General features: G+C 56.1%; 2 protein-coding genes across 4 annotated transcripts in view; both read left to right on the forward strand.

Moving 5' to 3' along the window:
- The window catches only part of STK36 (serine/threonine kinase 36), a 14,126-nt gene extending 6,716 nt beyond the window's left edge, over positions 1-7,410 (forward strand). The window contains 12 exon segments of the mRNA XM_069782952.1: positions 9-101; positions 701-805; positions 1,041-1,139; positions 1,353-1,447; positions 1,769-1,832; positions 2,036-2,146; positions 2,296-2,370; positions 2,812-2,983; positions 3,399-3,546; positions 3,772-3,931; positions 4,199-4,945; positions 5,049-7,410. Of these exon segments, the coding sequence (XP_069639053.1) occupies positions 9-101; positions 701-805; positions 1,041-1,139; positions 1,353-1,447; positions 1,769-1,832; positions 2,036-2,146; positions 2,296-2,370; positions 2,812-2,983; positions 3,399-3,546; positions 3,772-3,931; positions 4,199-4,945; positions 5,049-5,264 (2,085 nt within the window). The 3' untranslated portion in view covers positions 5,265-7,410.
- Positions 5,660-18,743, forward strand: part of TTLL4 (tubulin tyrosine ligase like 4) — a 27,873-nt gene continuing 14,789 nt past the window's right edge. The window contains exons 1-6 of one of the 3 annotated variants that reach the window (XM_069781137.1): positions 5,660-5,754; positions 12,857-14,225; positions 14,922-15,031; positions 15,459-15,522; positions 17,229-17,353; positions 17,755-17,865. In XM_069781137.1, coding sequence (XP_069637238.1) covers positions 12,901-14,225; positions 14,922-15,031; positions 15,459-15,522; positions 17,229-17,353; positions 17,755-17,865 — 1,735 coding nt within the window. In that variant the 5' untranslated portion in view covers positions 5,660-5,754; positions 12,857-12,900. Of the gene's footprint in view, positions 5,755-6,993; positions 7,079-7,212; positions 14,226-14,921; positions 15,032-15,458; positions 15,523-17,228; positions 17,354-17,754; positions 17,866-18,743 lie in introns of those variants that run through there. The other 2 variants (XM_069781136.1, XM_069781138.1) reach the window with 2 other exon arrangements.

An 18,743-nucleotide genomic window follows, 5' to 3' on the forward strand; every position in this document is an offset into this window, starting at 1 on the left:
ATGACCAGAGCCCACATGTGGCAGACTTCTTCACGGCTGCATTGGCTGCTGCCTGCAGCATCCCCCTGGAGAGGAACAGCTGTCAAGAAGCCAAGCAGCAGGTCAGGCCAGCTCTCTTTGCACGGAGAGGAGGTGTGGTCCCCACAGGACCTCCCCAGGAGGATCTCTTTTTCAGCAGTAAAGTGGAGGGCTGGGGTCCTCTGGCTTTGGTGGCTGCAGGGCTGGCACTTGCAGGCTCCTCCTCTCCAGCCAACAGCTGAGCTTTAGGAGTCTAAGGACTCCTAAGTCAATTAAGAGACTCACACTTAGGATCTGAACTGTGGGATGGGCTAAGCAAAGAACTAGGCAATGCAGAGAAAACATGAAGAATTCTTATATACGATATCAACTGTAGGAGATCTGAAATTGAATGGACAATAAATAAGAGGGAAAACAAAACTACAGATTTACATTTGATCTTTTAACTCAACTCTGAGTCAACAAGGAGGGAAGCAGAGGAGGAATCTCACTTTGCTCATCTCAGCTCTGGGACTGTGCATCAAAGCCATGCTGAGTCATGGCAGATGGGTATCCCTTTGTGAACACAGGCAACATGTAGGAAGCAGATGCCTTCTTTTATTAATTTGTTGCTAGCATTAAACTCCTTAAGTCTGTGCAGTCCTTCAGGTGCTCAGGGTGCAAAACAGGCTGATTTCTGCAGGTCGCTCAGGAGGTAGCTGAAAAGCTTATGGAGGGAGAGAGCCAGCAGCTTGGGAGACTGCTGGGGAGACTGGACCACCCAAGCTGCTCCTTGAACGTGCTGAAGGTAATGGCCCCATCCATTTATCTGGCTGTGCCCAGAGGTGCCTGGACCTTTGGTCTGAGGTTAGGAGCATGGGGAAGAGGGAACTGTGTGCTCAGCCCTCAATGACTCCCATCTCCCTGGTGTCAGTTGTTGAATAAATGAGCCCACAGTAGCCATGGCATGTGACTGGGATGGGCCTGGTCACTGTGTCCCTGTCCCCAGGAGCTGGTATGCATCTCTCCCCTCTGCCTCACAGATCCTCTATGCTGGCTGCCATGCCAGCCCCAGCCTGTGTCAGCACCTGGGAAGGAGCCAGCGACTGTGGGGTTCTCTCATGCAGCTCTTGAAGGGTGAGGTAGGACTGGCCACAGCCCCAGTGGTGGGGTAGGAGTGTGGGCAAGCAGGACACACTCCTCTGAGTGCTGCTCAGACCAAGCTGGGGAACATGTGGGGAGAAGAGTTTGGGGGAGCTTAGTCTGGAGAGTGCACTTCTCCTCCAGGGTCCAGAAATGTCCCCTCCTCCCCGCCCAGCCTTGCTGTCCCCCTGTGACTCCTGCTCCCTTGGCAGATCCCCATGGCAGAGGTGGCCCAGGGGGCAGCCTGCGAGGCTTCTCTGTACCTGCTGGCTCTGCTCACCCTGCAGCTTCAGGCCTCCCCTCCCAGGTAAGCACACACTTTCACTCATGGGTGGGAGGGGAACATGCCCTGCTCTGAACAGCCCTCTGTCCCACAACCTGCCCAGAGCTGGATTCTTGCTCCCACTGATCCCTCTGATCCAGACACACCAGCAGAGTGCTGGACAGTGTGGGTGGGTGCTGGGGATGCAGTGAGGACCTAGTGTGGACAAGGAGGTGCTGTGAACCAGGGCTTGCTCCTCCTGCAAGGTGGCTGCTTCCCAGCCCTGGGGGTGTTTAGATGCTGCTGCTCTGTGGGATGTGAAGCTGTGGGAACACAGTATCTCTCCCCTGGTCCCTGTGTTTTCAGGCCTGAGGAGGTGGTTACCCTGGCTGTGGATTTCATCACCCACTCTCCTGTCGTCTCCCTTGTGGTAAGTCTGCCCACCCTGCTGGAGCTGCCTCTGAGAACCCTGCAGAGCCCTACATCCCATTTGGGTCATCTTGTTGCTCACTCAGGGTGGGATGGGGGCAGATGCAGCCTGGCTGTCCCTGCCCTGGGCTGAGGGATGAAAAGTCAGCACTCAGCAGGCAGGTGGGAAAGTTCCAAAGGTGCTGAGCTCTCCCTCTCCCACAGGGTGCTGCAGCATTCCTCCTGACACAGCTCAGTCAGCACGGGGTGGCCTTGGAGCTCGGGGGAGAAGAGATCCTACTGGTGGCAACAAATGCGCTGACAGCACCTGCTGAGGTATGGGATGGGGACAGAAGCGCGGGGAGCCACACTGTCACCCCACTGTGGAGGCATGGTCAAAGATGGGCACGGAAGGGTGCAGGTGCAGTGCTGCTGCCCTCAGACCCAGCACCTAGCTCCAGCCTGTCCCCTACTCTCTCTTCCAGCTGCAGCTCCCCCCGCCAATGGGTGCTGGTCTCTATGATGGGATCTTTTTCCTCCTGCTGAAGCTCCTTGCCCAGGTACCAGTCTGCCCGTCTCCCTTTGCCTGGTCCCTGCCAAAAGGTGTGGGGGCAAAAAGGCCTGACTGTGGATCAGTAATGGAGTCTGAGGCAAACCAGGGAACTGGGCGGGCAGCTTTGGCTGAGCTGTGCAACTCTGTGAAAGTCACCTAATGTCCCTGGGTTGTCTGTGGAGCTCTGGAGCGTTGGTGGGAGAGTGGAGGGCAGGGAGGGGCGATTCATGGGCACGTTGGAGTGAGAGAGGGCAGAGATGCCCTGGGAGTGGCGCCATCAGCAGGTGCAGCAGGGCTGCCAGCTGCCTGGTCTCCGCTCCTCCCCCTGGGCAATGTCTGTCCAGCCCTGACCTTCCCAGGACCATGGGGCTGGTAGACCCGTGGACCAGAACCCTGGGGAGCCATGGGGGACCATGAAGCCCTCTGACATCTGCCTCCCCACCTCTAGGAGGATATGGCTGTGGAGCAGGGCTTTGCCGCCTCAGAGCTGTGGAGTGTGGTGTGGCATTGCATTGCTGTGGTGCTTCGTGTGGGCAGCAACAAGGCAGCACTGGAGGGAGACCCCCAAGGGGAAGGTCACCCCACAGCAGAGCCAGACTGGAACCTCCTCTCCCCTCAAGGTAGGAGCTGCGGGATGGCAGGGCATCTGCCCTGGACCCTGCTCCACATCCTGCCCTCAGACTTGCCCACAGTCCTGTCCCTGTCCACATCTTATCCCTCAGGCCAGAGGGTTCAGGGGGCTTTTCTTGAGGATTGCTATTGTCCTCCAGGGAGAGAGGGCTGGGCTGGCCAATGATGTGCCCAGTCAGCAGCAGCTCAGCTGAGCTGGTTGTGGAGGAACAAGAAAGGGTGTCTGTGCTGCCGGGAATGTTCATGCTAGCAGGTGTGACCACCATGGGTGGAGACTGGTGTGGTTTTAGGCAGGGGAGCACAGAAGCAACCCTGGAGCAGCCTTGAGGCAGTACAGGCAGACAGAAGAGAGGAGACTTCAGCCTTCCCTAGCTTTGACCCTCTGCTGTGCTGTTCCTCCTGCAGGCACCCTGCTCTTCCTCAGCCTGGCCCTCTTCATCTTCACTCGCGAGTCCCACCGGTGCCTGCCTCAGCTCACCCAGTCCCATGGTGTCCTCATGGTGACACTGAAGAGACTGCTGTCCCCTGGCTTCCTGACATGCCTGGCACAGACGTGAGTTGTGGGGAGGGCTGAAACGGGCAGAGCTCAGCCACTGAACGGGGCTTGGACATGAGCACGCAGAGGGCTGAGAAGTTCCTGACCTGGCACTTGTGCAGGGCACAGCTCACTTGCAGAGCCTCTCCTTAGTGCCTGGTGTGGGGAACGCTCTCTGCCTCTTACCCTGATGTTTTTCTGATCACCTGTGTATTAAGCCCTCTCTCTCTCTAACAAATTCAGGCAAGCAGGAGAGGATGGGGACCCTGAGCTTGTCCCAGCTGTGGTGATCCAGGCCTGCCAGCTCCTCTGTTTCCCTTTTGCCCTGGATGTGGATGGAGACACCTTAGCATTGGTCATGGAGGCTGTGAGAGACAGCCAGATCCCTGCCCAGCTGCTGCAGGTACCCTCTTGGCCCTGTGTTTCTCTTCCCCCACCCATACTGTGGAGACATCTCCCCAAATTGCAGCCCCCAATGCGTGGCACCACTTCACACCATGCTGGTGGTTTCTGCCCACACAGGGCTCACTTGGGTGCCATGCAGCCCTCAGAGCAGCTTGGCTGGCAGCTGAGCTCCGCACTGACCTGCTGGCAGCCTTCAGCCGCTGCTTGACTTGGCCCACACGTGAGGACAGCGCACTCAGTGCTGGTGTCTCTTCTTTCTCCTTAGGTCTGCTCTCGCCACCTGCCCTTCTCGTACACTGAGCTCCCCGTGAGCCTCTTGTGCCACCTCGTTGTGTCTGACGAGCAGGTCGTAGACCAAATGGTGAGGGAAGCTGCCGCCTCAAAGCATGTTATTGCCTTCTTGACGTCTGCCTTGTTTTCAGACAGCCTCACGCTCACAACTGACCTCCTGTCTCTCTTAACCCATGTGGCTCGGGCCTGTCCGGAGCACCTGCCCTTTCTCCAGAGGATCCTGAGTGGCTCAGATGTGGCTGACCAGCCACTGACCCGCCTGCTTGGCCACCAGCAACCCCCGATACGTGCCAAAACCTGCAACCTGCTGGGCAACCTGCTCCGACACAGCCATGGCTTTCCCCAGGCGCTGCAGAGCCAGCCCGGCTTGCTGGAGAGCCTGCTGGGGTGCCTGGCAGACCGGGAGGAGAGCGTGCGCAAGGCAGCCAGCTTCGCGGTGGGCAACGCCGCCTACCACCCGTCCTTCCCGGCTGGGACCCTGGGCAGGGCCGTGCCCAGGCTGACGCGGCTGTTGAACGACGTGCAGGCCAGGACACGCTGCAACGCGGCCTTGGCCCTGGGAAACCTGGGCCAGCGCTGGGCGGAGCTGGGGGACCTGCTGATCGAGAGCAGGGCCCCCCATGTCCTGCTGGAGGTGGCCTGCCGGGACCCCCGGGAGACCGTGCGGGAGGGAGCCCTCGTTGCGCTGCGGGCCCTCAGCCAGCACCCCGGGATACAGCAGGTACTGCACGGGGACCTCAGCTCCTCTGTGGGGGACCTGGTGGTGCTGTGGGGACAAGGGGCCAGGCTGGCGGGTGACTCCTGCCCCTCTCTTTTTTCCGCAGGTCCTGCTGTCCCTCAGAGCCACCGAGAAGCTGGCCACGCTGGCCAGTGGCGACTTGCAGCCCGCTGCTGGTGGCAGCCCCCGGCCGTCTTCCGCCCGGCACTGCGAGAAGCTCCTCCGTCTCCTCGCACCTCTGCGCAGCACGAGCAGGAGCCGCACCGGGAGCGCTCCCGGCCCCCCAGGTCCCAGCAGGCCTGCTGCCCCGCACCAGCGCTGAGGGCTGACGCCTGGGCTCAGCCTGACGCTGCCTTGAGCAGGACGGGACAAAGGCTGTCTTTGTCCTCCTCGGGCTCCAGCCCCGACCTTCCGTGGAACCCGTTTTGTCCGGCCGGCTTTAACCGGGGGCCCTCCCCGTTGGAAGCCGTTCCTGGAGAAGTGCCTATAGACCTCAAGAAACCAGCTCTTTATAAGTGGCCTCCCGTGCCGTGCCCGCCCACCGGCCCCGGGGCTTTGCTCCTCCATCCCGGGACAGCCCCACGGCGGGCACCAGCGCCCAGCGCTGCCTTCCCCGCCACGCCGCTAGGGGGCGCGGGCGCGCCGCGCGGCACGCCGGGAGGTGTAGTCCGCCGGCGCGGCTCGCGCGGTGGCTGCCGGGAGGTGTAGTCACGTGGCGGCGGCGCCGCCCCGGATCCCTATGGTAACGGCGGGCGGTGCGGCCGGCGGCGGCAGCGCGGGGAGCGGCGGGGCCCGAGGGCGCCGGGCGGGCGGTGAGTACGGGAGGGGCGGGCCCGAGTGCGCTTCCCCTTCAAGGAGCTGGGCTTTTTCACCCGTGGGGAGTGCGTGCCACCCCCAGGTACCCCCCCGCGGGGCGTGGGGCCCTTGGTGTCCTGTCCCGTGTCCCCCCTCCCCCTCTCCCCCCCACCTCTGCCTCGCTACTCCCGCCTCGCCGGGGTCCCCGGCCCTCCCTGCCCCACCGCCGTGCCCCCAGCACCCACCCGGCCTGTGCTCAGGCCCCGAGGAGGCACCTTGCCCAACCCCAGGCCTCCCCGCGGGGGCTCGCCGTGGCCCTACCCTGTGTCCCCTTGGGGTGCGCCGGGCCGGGCCCCGTGGGGCTGGGGAGGTGGCACGGGGATGTGCCGAGGTGGGAGATGCTGGGGTCGGTGTCCTGGCCAGCGCTTCTAGGGCAGGACGGAGCATCTCTGTAGCGCCTTCTGCCTCAAAGACTTTCACCTGAAGAAATGAGAAACAGAGCGTGTTCCCTGGGTGAGCGCCAGGGAGGAAGAAGAGCTGGCTCCCCAGTGAGCCATGGTCCCAACAAGCCTCTCCAACGGCACTCGGAGCAGCAGTGAGGATGGAGCTGGGGTTGACCAGACCTGCGTGGGGCACTGGGGCAGCCTGGCTGTTAATCCTTCCACTGGGGTCTTGGTTTGGCTGCTCTGGAGTTGTAAAAAGGAGCTGATGGGTCTGAAAGGTCAATGGCAGAGCTGTGAAAAGAGTTGAGATGAGCCTGCAGTATTTCCTGAATGCCTCCAGGATCTGGGCTGGGAAGGAGGGGAGCAGGAGAGGGGAAGCCCTGTAGTGCAGTGCCAGCCTCCTGTCTCCTTGCCCGGCTGGGCCGCAGATATCTTGTGGGCAGCAGAGTTCGGCCCCACAGCTCCACATGAAAGCCCTCCCTACATGACTCCCTGCGATGCAGCTTCTCTTTCTTGTTGCTGTGTGCTCCTCGCTGAAAGGGCACATGATGTCTAGTGGCTACTAGGCAGTTTGGGGGAATTAACAGTGAATTGTTGGTCTGATTACAGTTTTATCTAAAAATTTTTCCTTAACTCTTAGCAGTTGTACCCAGCAGATAGTGGCACTTGTCTGTCCTTGTGTTGCTCTCTTGTTGCAGTCCTCAAGTTTTGTATTAGGCAAACTTTGTTGATGACAAATTGGCCCCTTCTGCTCTTTGGTCATGCCCAGGGTCCTTCTCAGCATAGCAGGGGTCGCATTGTGAGGAGGATGCTGACAGGGCCAGATGCCACTGTCCCCAGATAATGATGCCTGCATGGAGATGTCTGCCTGCGTGAAGATGTCATGTCACCTATGCAGGTCAGGGGCTTTGGCTGCTGTACCGCCCTGGCTGGGTGCTGTTCCTTGCAGTTCCCTGGTTCCTCATGTGCAGCAAGTCTAGGAGTATTTGGCTTCTTCCCAATGTGAATCTCTGTTTCTTCTCTACTCCCGAGCTTGGAGAGACTGCTGTATGGAGTGAGGTGGTTGCAGTGCCTCCAGAGGAATCTTTCCTACCCTGGCCAAGATGTGGAAGGATCCTCATCACATACTGAAGGCCAGACCTGGGACCTTTTTCTTCCAGTTCCAGATATGTTTCAGAAAAAAGTATCAAGAAAAGAGGACGGACAAAGAATTGATGTGTTTTGAACTAATCGGGTTATTCTTGTCTCCTTGCTACATACTGATATTTCATACTTGTTCCACTTGCCCTGACTCTTCCACGTTTTATTTTTTTTCCCCTGCCAAAGGCTGAGGGTGTGGCCAGACTGTCTAAAACCAGACTGAGATGTGCTGACTGCCTGTCGGTTCCTGTGCTGGTGGCCAAGCTCTCCCTAGGTCTTGCTGCATAACTCTCCTGTATCTTTTCTCCCATCATGAAGATCAACTGAGAATGCTGTCCCTTTGGTTCGCTCAGATCTGCAGGAAGGTGCTTTAGACCTCCTCAGTGAAAGGCTGTAAAACACCCCATGCTTTAGCTGGTTGCTTTTAACCCAGACTCATTTCCCTACTCTCATTTATGCTGTGATACAACTGCTCCCATAGCCCAGATGATGAGAAAATATGAATCAGGGATGGGAGCGAGGGCAGGGACTTCCCAGCTTCACTGCTGGGGAAACACAGAGCTGTGTGGTCTGCTGTTGCTGTGCGGCATGTCCCCTTTGGTGGCCTGGGGACTCTGTCAGGGCGGAAGAGTCTATATCCTTCAACAGCGATGGGGACTCCACGCTCTGGACCTTTTGCCCTTTGCGTGGCCCCTGCACTCTCTGGTCAGCCCAGGACGAGCACTGAGCCAGCCCTTTATTTTAGATGTCCCCAGTGCGCTCTGTCCACGGCAGAAATGCAGCCCTGGATTTTTTGTGCCTAACCACACTGGAGTCCCTCACCTCGTGCTCCGATGCCCTGAGAGTGATGAGAAAGTCCCCTGTGAACTCGAACGGATGAGCCTTCAGTCCCCAGCCCGGCCTGTGTGTGCGTGGAGGGAAGCATTTGCTGCGGCGCAGAGTGAGGCAGCAGCTGGATTCTAGCTCTCCCGTGGCTTGGTCCAGCGCCCTGCTGCCCATAAGGTCTGCCTCCCTCCCTCCCTCCCCACAACCTTGGGAACAGGAGCACGCACTGGAGCTGCTCTGCTCTTCTTCCAGGGCAGCCCTCTGTTTAGTTAAAAGATATTTTGGGGAGCTATGCAGTTCTCATGCCTTCTCTGTTCAGTGTGGAGTTCAGCACTGCAGCCATTGAATTGAAATTACTAGCCCCAGTGCAAAAGCTGGGCACAAATGTAATCCTGGGATGCAAGGTGGAATTTGCTGATGCATCCCCACTGTGGGTGGTTTCTCACTGGTATCTTTTTTTGACCTGAGTGGCCAAGCAAAAGCTTGGTATCTTGATTAGGAGAGAAATTGTTTGTCATCCTGTGCCTCTTGTTTTGCACCCAAAACGTAGTTCTGCAGGACGATACTGGAGCTGAGAGGGAGCAGCAATGCTTAACTGAGTGGCAAAGCAGCATGCCAGGCTGTTGGTCCCTGTGCCACTGGCATTTCTCTGGTGGCGAAGCTGTCTCCAAGTTGTCTTGTCCTCATGGACTTCTCGTGGCCAGGAAGACCCTCTGCTCTTCAGCTTGAACTTGCGGGTGGCCTCAGGTGCTGCTTTGTCTCCATGTGTGACTGCACTTGAGGCCACTTGTTTCCTGGAGCTGATGTAGGTGAGGGTTGTTTCCATGCTGTTGAAACAGAAGAGTTTGTACCTAAGTACCAGGGTGTAAGAGCAGCTTTAGGCACTCTCAGTCAGTTGGTTTCAGATCAATGCACTTGATCTTGTTGAAAGCTTTTTTGAAGGGGTACAAATCCTTATTTTGAAATGTATATTGGTTTTAAAACCTGTTTATTTTGTGTTGTTAACTTGCTTGTTCAAGCTTTAATCAAAAGCCCCAGAGCTGCAAGTGAGAAACTTGGTGTGACCTCAAGTCTCATTTAGAAACAGATGTTATCCTTTCTAATCATAAAGAACAGAAATTGCACCCTGCAATGACATAGAGAACAATAGCAAATCACAGTTGTCTGACACCCCCCCCCCCCGCCTTGTGACTTTGGGCTGCGCGAGGCTGACAGCACATTATCAGGTCAGCTTGCAGCTCATACATTTGCAAGCTCTTGTTATTTTAAGCATGTCACCACAGCTGCGTTTAAAATAAGCTCCCCAGCCAAACTCACGTGACAGGGGGATGATGTGCACATAGGGCTCTTACGGTCTCGTCCTTTCCTGTTAGAAACAGGTCTGTGAGGAGCTCCCACGCTGCTGTTAGAGGAGCACATGCCGCAGGGAGGCTCAGGCTGGAAGAAGGGACTTCCAGTGACGCTTAGTGGGGTGCGCACGTGCTGGGGTGCGTGGTGGCCCCTGTGCGCTTGTGATGTGACATTTGTAAAGGCTGTGGCAGCGCTCCAGCTGACGTCCTGAAGCTTGCAAGCAGGCTGTGCAGTAATAAAAGGTGCTAGCGAAATAATTGTAAGCGAGTGCAGCTGTACGGTCACTCCAACAGTGACAACTTTGGCCTCTATATTATGTGTCAATAAGTCCAAGCCAAAATCCATTAATTACTAGTAATGATGTTTGGGTTTGACTTCCAGCCCAGCCAGTTTGCCCTGGGCTTTTCCCAGTTCATGTTTGTACAATAAAATTTCCAAGCGTAGTTTTATTGCTGTTGTGAGCGGCAGAACAGATTCCTGCTCCTTTGCTGTAGGGTTGGGTTGGCAGAACTAGGGATTGCCTCAAGCTGTCACCTTCCTCCACCCCAAAACTTTGGCTGAGTTAAATGTAAAGGGAAAACTTCCCTGACTGCTAACCAGTGGGGATTTACCTTGGGACAGGTGATGTGTTTCCTGATCAGAGCCAGGGGGACATGGCAGCTGCTGCCCTGTTGTGCCCACAGCCTGGCATGTGAAAGTGCCTCTGTCTCCACTGGTTCTGGATGCTCAGCAGCTGCTTTGCCAAGCTGTCCTTGCAGCGAGGACAGGAGCTGATTTGCAGGCAGACATCAGAGGTGGCTGTGCTGGCATGCAGGAGGTGGGACAGGAGTGTGGACGGAGGCAAGGACAGGCAGTGTAAGCTGGTGCTGCCAGTCTGGATGCATCCTGACATGCCCCTTGCAGGGTCATGTTCTTCCTTTCATAGTTCCTGCCCCTATCTCTGAGCTCCTGTGTCTCCACAGGGAAACAGTAGTGGTTACTAGCTGTCGGCCAGCACAGTCCTTGCCTGGAACCTGTACGAAAGGCCCTGCTGCTTCCTTCTGCAGCCACTGCTTCCAGTGCACCCCGGCCCCACGCCAGCCCAGCCGCTTCTGCAGCTCTGTGGCAAAACCGCTCCACAGAGGGGTAAGCTCAGCATGTTCCTCTGCCACTGTGGGGCTGGGGACCAGCCCTGGCTAAGCAGGCAGTGGTGGCTAAGGCTGTGCCATGGCCAGACCTTCACCCTGGTAGTTGCAGCTGCTGGTGGTACACCTGTGCCTGTGCTGGTTGCATCTGTGCCACCGTTGTCACTTACTGCAGAGCAGGGTCACAGAGGACTTCTGCTGGCATACTCACGCCTGTATCTAAGCCGGCTGTAGCATTCAGATCCCTTGTTAGATCTTCATTAGGCCAAATCACTTTTATTTTTATAGCAGGATGATCCACTGATAGCTGTAAAGCCGGGTGGAGATGAAGCACAGGTGGCTTTCACTGCAGGCTGGTTTTGCAAGGTCATTCACAGCTGGTTGAGAGCGCAGGCGGTGGCCAAGCTGGCAGCACGCGTGTGGTGATGCTGCAGTGACAGTCCCCTCTAGGGAGGGACATTGGGGACACTTTCATTCACCTTCTTGTATTTTTATTTTGCTTTTTCACATCTACATTTGCTGGTGTGCTAGGATCACTTTGTGGTTTGAGCGTGCTTGCAACCTGGGTGCATCTGGGGGCATGGCATGCAGAAGCAGAGCTTCACTCGCATGTTTACTGGGGGAAACTTGAGCTGGGCAGGTGGTGGCATCTGAGTCACAGCCTCTTCGCTCTGTGCTAATCGCTGTGAATGTCACAACACGCCGGGTTTGCTGCTGGGCGCGGATTGGGTAGCAATCCGATAGTGCAGTACAGCTCAGTTGTGTATGGCATGTGGGATTCCCTTCCCTGGGGCTCAGAGCCCCTCTGGGCTGCAGCTCACAGAGGGATGCAGCCGCCCATCCTTGTCCGGAGTGCTCAGCATGACTGTACAGGCACTAATGAGCAGTACAGCCATGGGTATGGAGCGGACCTGACCCCTTCCATACTTCCTTGCAGAGCTTGGAAGGGCAGCAGCTCTCCTTGAAGATCTATAGCTCCTATGAGATCCTGCATGGGATGTTCCCACCTCGTACAGCCTCCAGCTGGGGCCTGATTCACAGGTTGAGAAGGTCTGGTGGGTGTAGGTCTGTGCAGGGTGTAGGTCTGTCTGACCCAGCCCTGTGGTGCATGTGAGCTGCTGTCATGGTGCTAGAGAGCAACCCTGGGGTCTCCTAGCTACACTTTAACTGCTGCAGCCTGCCCTTAGAAAACTAAGAAGGTGATGTCTGATGCTCTGCTTAACCTTCGTAAACATGCAAGCTTGTGAGAGCTGGAAGGTGGAAGAGCGAGCCAGCCAGCCAGCCTGCTTGGGATACAAATTCCTATTGCGGCTGTACCCAGGGCCCTCCAGGCATGTGTTAAAGCAAGACAAATACCTGGCACATGGTTTGTTTTCACTTTCCCTTCTCCCCAGGCAAGAGGATCTTACAGGCATGGTGCAATAGTTCACGTTAGGAGGATTCAGGACACCTACGTCTACAGCTCTGTGGTATGCCAGTTGCTCCTTGCAAGAGACTTTTCTGTAGCACTGCAATGGGGAGAAAAGTCTGTGCATGGTACTGCCAGCCTCTGTTGGAAACCGAGGTGTTGATGTTAGAACAGCCCTGCGTTTGCTCCTTGCTGCCTTCTCAGTCCTGAGCTCTTTAGGATGTCCTCAGCCCTCACTGACCTTTTTCAGGGGGTTACAGAAGTGAGAAATGTTTTCCTTTTAAAAGCAAGGCCTGAGGTTCTCACCTAGTTGTGTGACCTTGGGAGCTGAAGCTTTAAGGAGTGGAGAGAAGAAAAAGAAGCAGACGTTTTGGGGCTTGCGGTGGAGTCAGGAGAGCTGGTTGTGGAGCACACGGTGCAATTTGGAGATGCAGACCCATGGGAGTGGGCTCCGGCTGCTGTGCTGGGTCCAAGGCAGGCAGGTAGGTGGCCTCTCCCTGCAGTTGGGACTGCTGTGCTGGTGCTGCTGCCCCATGGCCCTGGCTGGCAGCCAGGCACCCCTGCGCCTTTGCAGGATAAAAGCTTTCCTGTGGATGGCACTTTTCCCAGGGCCCTCTCTAAGTCGTCCTTCACATCCTCTGGTTTCATGTGAGACACCAACTCTTCCTTTGACTTGGTCCCAGGAGACTCTCGGGGAGCTCAGCAGATGGAGATGTGGTTTTTCATCCTGCAGAGAAAGCAGCTCACCCTGCTCCCCTCCTGGGGCAGTAGACTGGGTGCTTTGCCCTGCCAGGGTAACAGCGCCTTTCATACTGTCGTCTTGTTTCAGGCCAGCAAAGATGCTGCTGTAGATGACTGACTCGCTCGTGCCTCATGCTATGGCTCTACATGGCCTCTGCAGGACCAGAACGTGCTAATCTGGGCCCCAAACAGGAGAATAGCATCAGACTCGAGTCAGGCGCCCTTCCGGCAGGGCGAGTTCAGCTGCGCCGGGCCTGGCACCTCGCTCAGCAGCAGGCGAAACCCGTCTGGAATTTAGAGAAGTATGTGAATGCTTTCCAGGATCGCAGCCTGCTGCCCTCAGGGATACCTCTGCAGCAATCCTGCTTCTTGTGTCCACCGTCACTATGCCACACACACACTGGTGAAGACGCCCTCCCGAGCCTGCCCTTGGCCCAGCCCTGCCTGGACCTGAGTGGGAGCGTTCTGCTCTACCGACGCTCCTGCCTAAGACCCAAGCCCTACGGGTTTCCTTTCCGAAGCCCTTTGGACACTGGCTCTGCCACAGGAAGGGTGATGTCTTCCTTGCTGATGGAGCCCTGCCTGCTGCCTGCGCTGGCAGAGGAGCACTCTGGGACTGGGGTAAAAGGCTCTGCCCTCAGCTCAGGTCGGCAGGCTTCCAGCTCCTATAGACCAGTGCTCAATAACAACTCCTTCCTACGGCCGAGCAGTGCTAAAGTGCCTTTGCTGCAGTCACCGGAAATCAAGAAGGTGAAAAACACCCACAGCTTCCCTACCGCCTCATGGCCGCACTCCAGGGATGGTGGAGACAGCTCCTCTGGCAGCCTGGTCAATGGAGCAGTGAAAAGCAATGACCTTGTGCTGGAGCAAACTGTGGTCCCCTCCCTGACCCTTGTGCCCAGCAATGCAATTCTCAGGAAGGACCAGTGCTCACAGGCGGATGCTGAGAGGAGAGCGCACAGCTTAAAAGAGAAGGAACCGGAGATCAGCCTCACGGAGGCTGTGCAGCAGCTAGCCAGACAGACTGCCACACACAACGGCTTTGGACGCGAAGTCAAAAGCTCTGGCCTTACGAACATGGGCAGCCTGTCCAACTGGAACAGCAGGTGGGGGCAGCACATCATAGCGCAGCTCACCCCAAAAGAAACCATTGCTCCTCTGAACTTGGAGCTGGGTAGCCATCGCCTTAATGGTAACTCGAGCCTTATAGGCACCGATGGTGCCATCGTCTGCACTAAGCGTATCAGCGTCCATCTCTTGGCCTCACGTGCTGGCTCTCCCGACTGCAACGCCGACTGCAGACTTGTGAGCATGCTGAGCCCGCACAGCGGGGACCGGATGGCAAGAGCAGAGGCTCCGCACCTCGCTGACGTGTCTGAAGTGGCAACTCAGATGTCCACCATCCAACTGGAGAAAGAGGAGAAATGGGCCCAGGCTGTGCTCCTGGGAAAGCATGAGTAAGTAGAGCCAGGAGGAGGAGGGAGGCTGTGGCAGGCTGGGCTGGGCCGGCTGTTGCGTCTGTGTATGTTGGGAGAGCATGCACTGTGGGCACTACGGGGATGGCGTAAGGATAACCATGGGCTGCATCCCTGAGCAAAATCCATCTGTGGCATCCTGGTGTGGGGGGAGCCTTCTCGCCACCCTCAGCTTGATGCATGTGCTTAGGGTGTCTCTGAGCCCTTCCATCTTTTCCTTCAGCCACAGCGTGGAATTGCCGTGTGGCATTTCTGGCTCACTCCCCACACAGTCACAGGGCCCTGCCTACTGTGACAGGCTCTGCATGTATGTTGGGTGAAGCCTCCTGTCGAGCCAGGTCCAGCAAGGCTTTCCTGGGCAGAGACATGGCTTCCTAAAGGAATGCAAAGCTGAGGCAGGACAGGGAGGGTGCAAGGACACGGAGCTCCTGCTCTCCTTCTGGGAGGGGGTGTCCTTGTGCCTCTTTCTTTCTGGCTGCTCTGGAAAATATTCTCTCTCAGGGTGCCCTGGGGCCTCTCCATCTTGCTCGCTTGGGATGAGAGCTTGTACATCAGCAGTGGGGAGGGCAGTGCTGTCACTCCCCTGCCACATTCTCTCATGCTGCCTCATGGGCTTCTGGTCTTTTGGCCCCAGAAAGCCCATGCCACTCCTTCTGATGTGATGTCCCTTTGTCCTAGTGTCACTGCTGAGCAGTCGCTGCTGGAGCAGAGCCATCCCCAGGATGAAGCGGAGGAAGAACTTCCTGATGGCCTGGATGAGAGCTGCAGTCGGGAGGAGGATGAGGACAGTGAGTGCTGGTTCCCTGGGGAGGGCTGTGCTCTGTGCCTCAAGGTGGGGAGTGTGGGGGCCGTCTGGGAGCTGGGGGTGAGCACAGCTGCCCTCCTGTCTTACATTCATGCTGTCATTTCAGGATGACCTAGAGATTGTGCTGAACCCAAAAGCAATGTAGCAGCATGGGTTCCTCTGGGGAGCACACTAGGGTTCACCACTACCCTCCAAAACTTAGCCGCTATCTCCTCTCTGTGCAGGGCTGTCAGCTCCACCCCTGCCCTGCCTTTTATGCCACCAATTAGTGGGCACAACCCAGGATCCAAGGATTTGGGGCAGCTGGGAAGGGTCTGTCCCCTGGAGCATTTGTTTTTTCTCTTCCCTTCCTAACTCTGTGTGCATTCACTCCCCACGGAGACAAAACTTGAGTCTGTCCCCTCCTGCAGGTGACTCGGATGCTTCTTCTGTCGCTGGTGTGTCATTCAGTGGCTCCATGGCTCTTGTATCCAGGTTAGTAGCTGTAAATAATAAATTGAACTTGGCATCTTTGTCCAGACTTGTCCGTCTTTGCCCTCCCTGGTGATAGAGGAGAGTTGTAGTGTGTGGGGGAATGAAGTGAAAGTAGCAACAGGCTTCCCAAGCAAAATGAGCTTCCTTGCTACACTGCAGACCAAAGCTACCTCTCCTGCTACAGACAGTAGCCTGCAAAGTGCTGATGGTGCATCTACCACAGCAAAACAGGGGTCTTGATTTCACTGCCACTTCCAGTTTCTGGGTTAAGTTTAACCGGATTAAACTGTGCTCTTGCAGTGTTGCTGCCTTGCAGATGAAGCAGAGTGGAGGTGTCCTGGGCCAGAGATTGCAAAAGCTCCTTGGGGTCTTGTGTCTCAGCACTGCATCCTAGAAAAAAATCCTGGAGCCTGGGTTTTTCTTTAGATTTTGGAAGGAGGTTTCTCTGGTGAGGATTGGTCAGCCTGTGGTCATCTGAGCCCTGACTCTGTGACTCCTGGCAGACCTTTGTGGGACCTGTTCTTCCAACAATGGGAGTTGGTCCTTGCAGCTGTGCTGCCCATGGCACCAGGGCTGCCTTGGGCTTTGCTGACAACTTGCTGATTTCCATCATGCCATAACTCACTTGGGAGATGAGGAAGGCTTCCTGCAAGCAAATGTTGAACCTCAAGGTGCTGCAGGGCTCTGGGTATGCATACATGGTTGTGAAAGTCCTGCAGAGGTGACATAAATTGGACCAGCAGCTGTTTCTGGCAGGACGTGGCTGGTTGGTCTGTGGTGGCAGATGGGGGAGAAGCAGCGCTTGGGCCAAATGCCTTCTGTGGCAGGGACAGGGGGGATGTTGGCCACTTCTCTGTGCATGCTGTGTGCTGGGCTAGCCTCAAAGCCTTTGCAGCTGTCTCCTGCCTTCAGTCTGTTGCGGGCAAAACCAGTTTTGTGCCAGGGAATGTTAATCAACATAATCTATTGCCAATGAACAAACTTTTAATTACCAATTCTGGTATTGAAAAAAAATACATACAAGGATGTAGGGAAAACGCCTCTTCTTCCCCTGTCCCGGTCTCCAATCCCCCTGCTGCAGCTACACTCAGTCCCTTCAGCAAGGCAAGGGGTGGCCTGGGAGATTGGGGTCAATGTGTTGTGATTCCTTTTCTTTTGCTGCTCTTTGTTCCTTGGTGGATTTCTCTGGTGTGGCTTCTTCCACTGGCTGCAGTGGCTTGTATTTGAATATATGTTCATTATAAACTCTGTTCGCATCATCACAACCTTAATAGATATGTTATAAATTCTACCCTTCCTCCCAGGTGTTAGGGATTGCTGTGGTAAGAAGGTGTACAGTCTGTAAAACTCCAGCCCTCTTCTCTGCAACACACCAAAACCAAGAGGGTTACAGCAGCTGAATCATATATGCATTACAACCTCCACCCCTTGTTCCTGTGGACTAGATTATAGGGTTTGTCATGTGACAAACTCCACCCCTTGCCCCAGTAAAACACAAAACCAGTGGGGGTTACAACACTTGGCACGTGCATTCATTGCAAGCTCACCCCCTTGTCACTGCAGACTGGGTTACTGACCTTAGTGCCCATTGCTTACACCACATTGCGATGATGCAAATTCCCAATACCAGGATCAAGGCTCCCTCCGGCTTCCCCCTGTCCTACTTTTCACTGTTAGCCAACTGCCTACTGCTTCATCTCTCCTAGGAACTGCATTGAGGGCCTGGACCAGCCTGCTGAGGCTCAGGAGAAAGTGCTCAAACCAGCTCTTGTCTGCAGTTTATTCCCTAATGTGCCTCCAACCATCTACTTCAGTACTCGGGATGAGAGAGGTGAGCTGGGGTCTGTTGCCATGCAGGGTGAGAGTGGCCAGCCCATTATTAGCAAGCAGCGGTGCCAGCGCACAGCCAGGAGCTGGCCGGCGGTGGCTCCCTTTCACCCTTCCCGTGATGAGACCCAGCACTGCTGTGAGATCCAAAGGGCTGGAGTAAAATGGTGGCTGCTCCCACAGCCTGGAGCATGAGTCAGGCTGCCACCAAATGTCCCAGTGTCCTGAATCTCCCCCAGCCGCAGAATCTTCTGCTCCATGCTAGTTCTGCAAAGGGGGCTACGCACCCTCCTCTGCAGGCCTGGTACCTGTGCAGCAAACCATAAGAATTTCTCTGTGTGCAGCTGTAGAAAATCTGGGTATTGTGTTTGTTTTCATTCTGTCCTTATCTTTTTGCCTTCCTAGTGGAAAAGCTGCCTTGGGAGCAGAGGAAGCTGCTGCGATGGAAAATGTGCACAGTCACGCCAAACATAGTGAAGCAAACCGTTGGCAGGTCCCACTTCAGAGTCAGCAAAAGTAAGTTGTGGGAGGCTGTTAGCATCCAACACATCATTTCCTCCCTCGCCTCCAGCCCATGGGCATGAGAAGGCAGACCGCTTGAGAAGAGCAGAGCAGGAGCGATACAGGCTCGGCACTGCAGGATGCTGGGTTCCCATTTCTGCCTGTCTGACTTGCAATATCCAAGTTCTGTGGGTCCTGACAGGGCCTGATCTCCCTCTTGGCTTGTCTCTGGCATAGGCCGCAAGGACTTACTCCTGGGTTGTCAGGGGCTAAGGCAGTGTGTGGGTCAGCAGAGCTGTGCTCCGGCTTGTTTGAGCGGTGCCTCTAGATGGTGCTGCCACTCTGAGGCTGGCACTCATCTGGTGCCAACCCCAGCGCCGCTGTTCCTTGTCTGCATGTGCTGAGGAAGAAGCCATCCTCTCTGACCATAGCCAGAGAGTTCTTAGCATTGGGATCTTGTTGCTGCGTAGGAGATGTGTAGGAGAGAGCTGGGGCTGGGGAAGCACTGAGCATTTGCAGCTAAGATCCACACCCTGGAGTGTGATCTCCCAGCAGTACTCCTGCTTGTATCAGGAGACCTCTGCGCAGACAATTTGGGGGCTATAGTGGGACACACAGGGCAGAGCAAGACCTAGGAAGTCTTGCAATCCTACATGTCCATCTGCAGTGCAGTGCCAATTAGCCAACTGCTTCATTCACCTGCTGTAAAGCAGGGAAGTCAGGGTGCTGGGGGATTAAAGCCATTCCTTTGACCCTGTGTCTGCCCAGATCCCCACAACAATCATGTTTGCAAGGATATGACCCACCTGGTTAACTGGATCCCACTCATAGCCCTTGGTTTGGCAGCCTTGCAGTAGCCAGTATGAGTGCTTTGTGCTATTGCTGTGCAGCAT

The sequence above is a fragment of the Haliaeetus albicilla genome, chromosome 4, assembly GCF_947461875.1.
Source record: "Haliaeetus albicilla chromosome 4, bHalAlb1.1, whole genome shotgun sequence".
Taxonomy (NCBI): Eukaryota; Metazoa; Chordata; class Aves; order Accipitriformes; family Accipitridae; genus Haliaeetus; species Haliaeetus albicilla.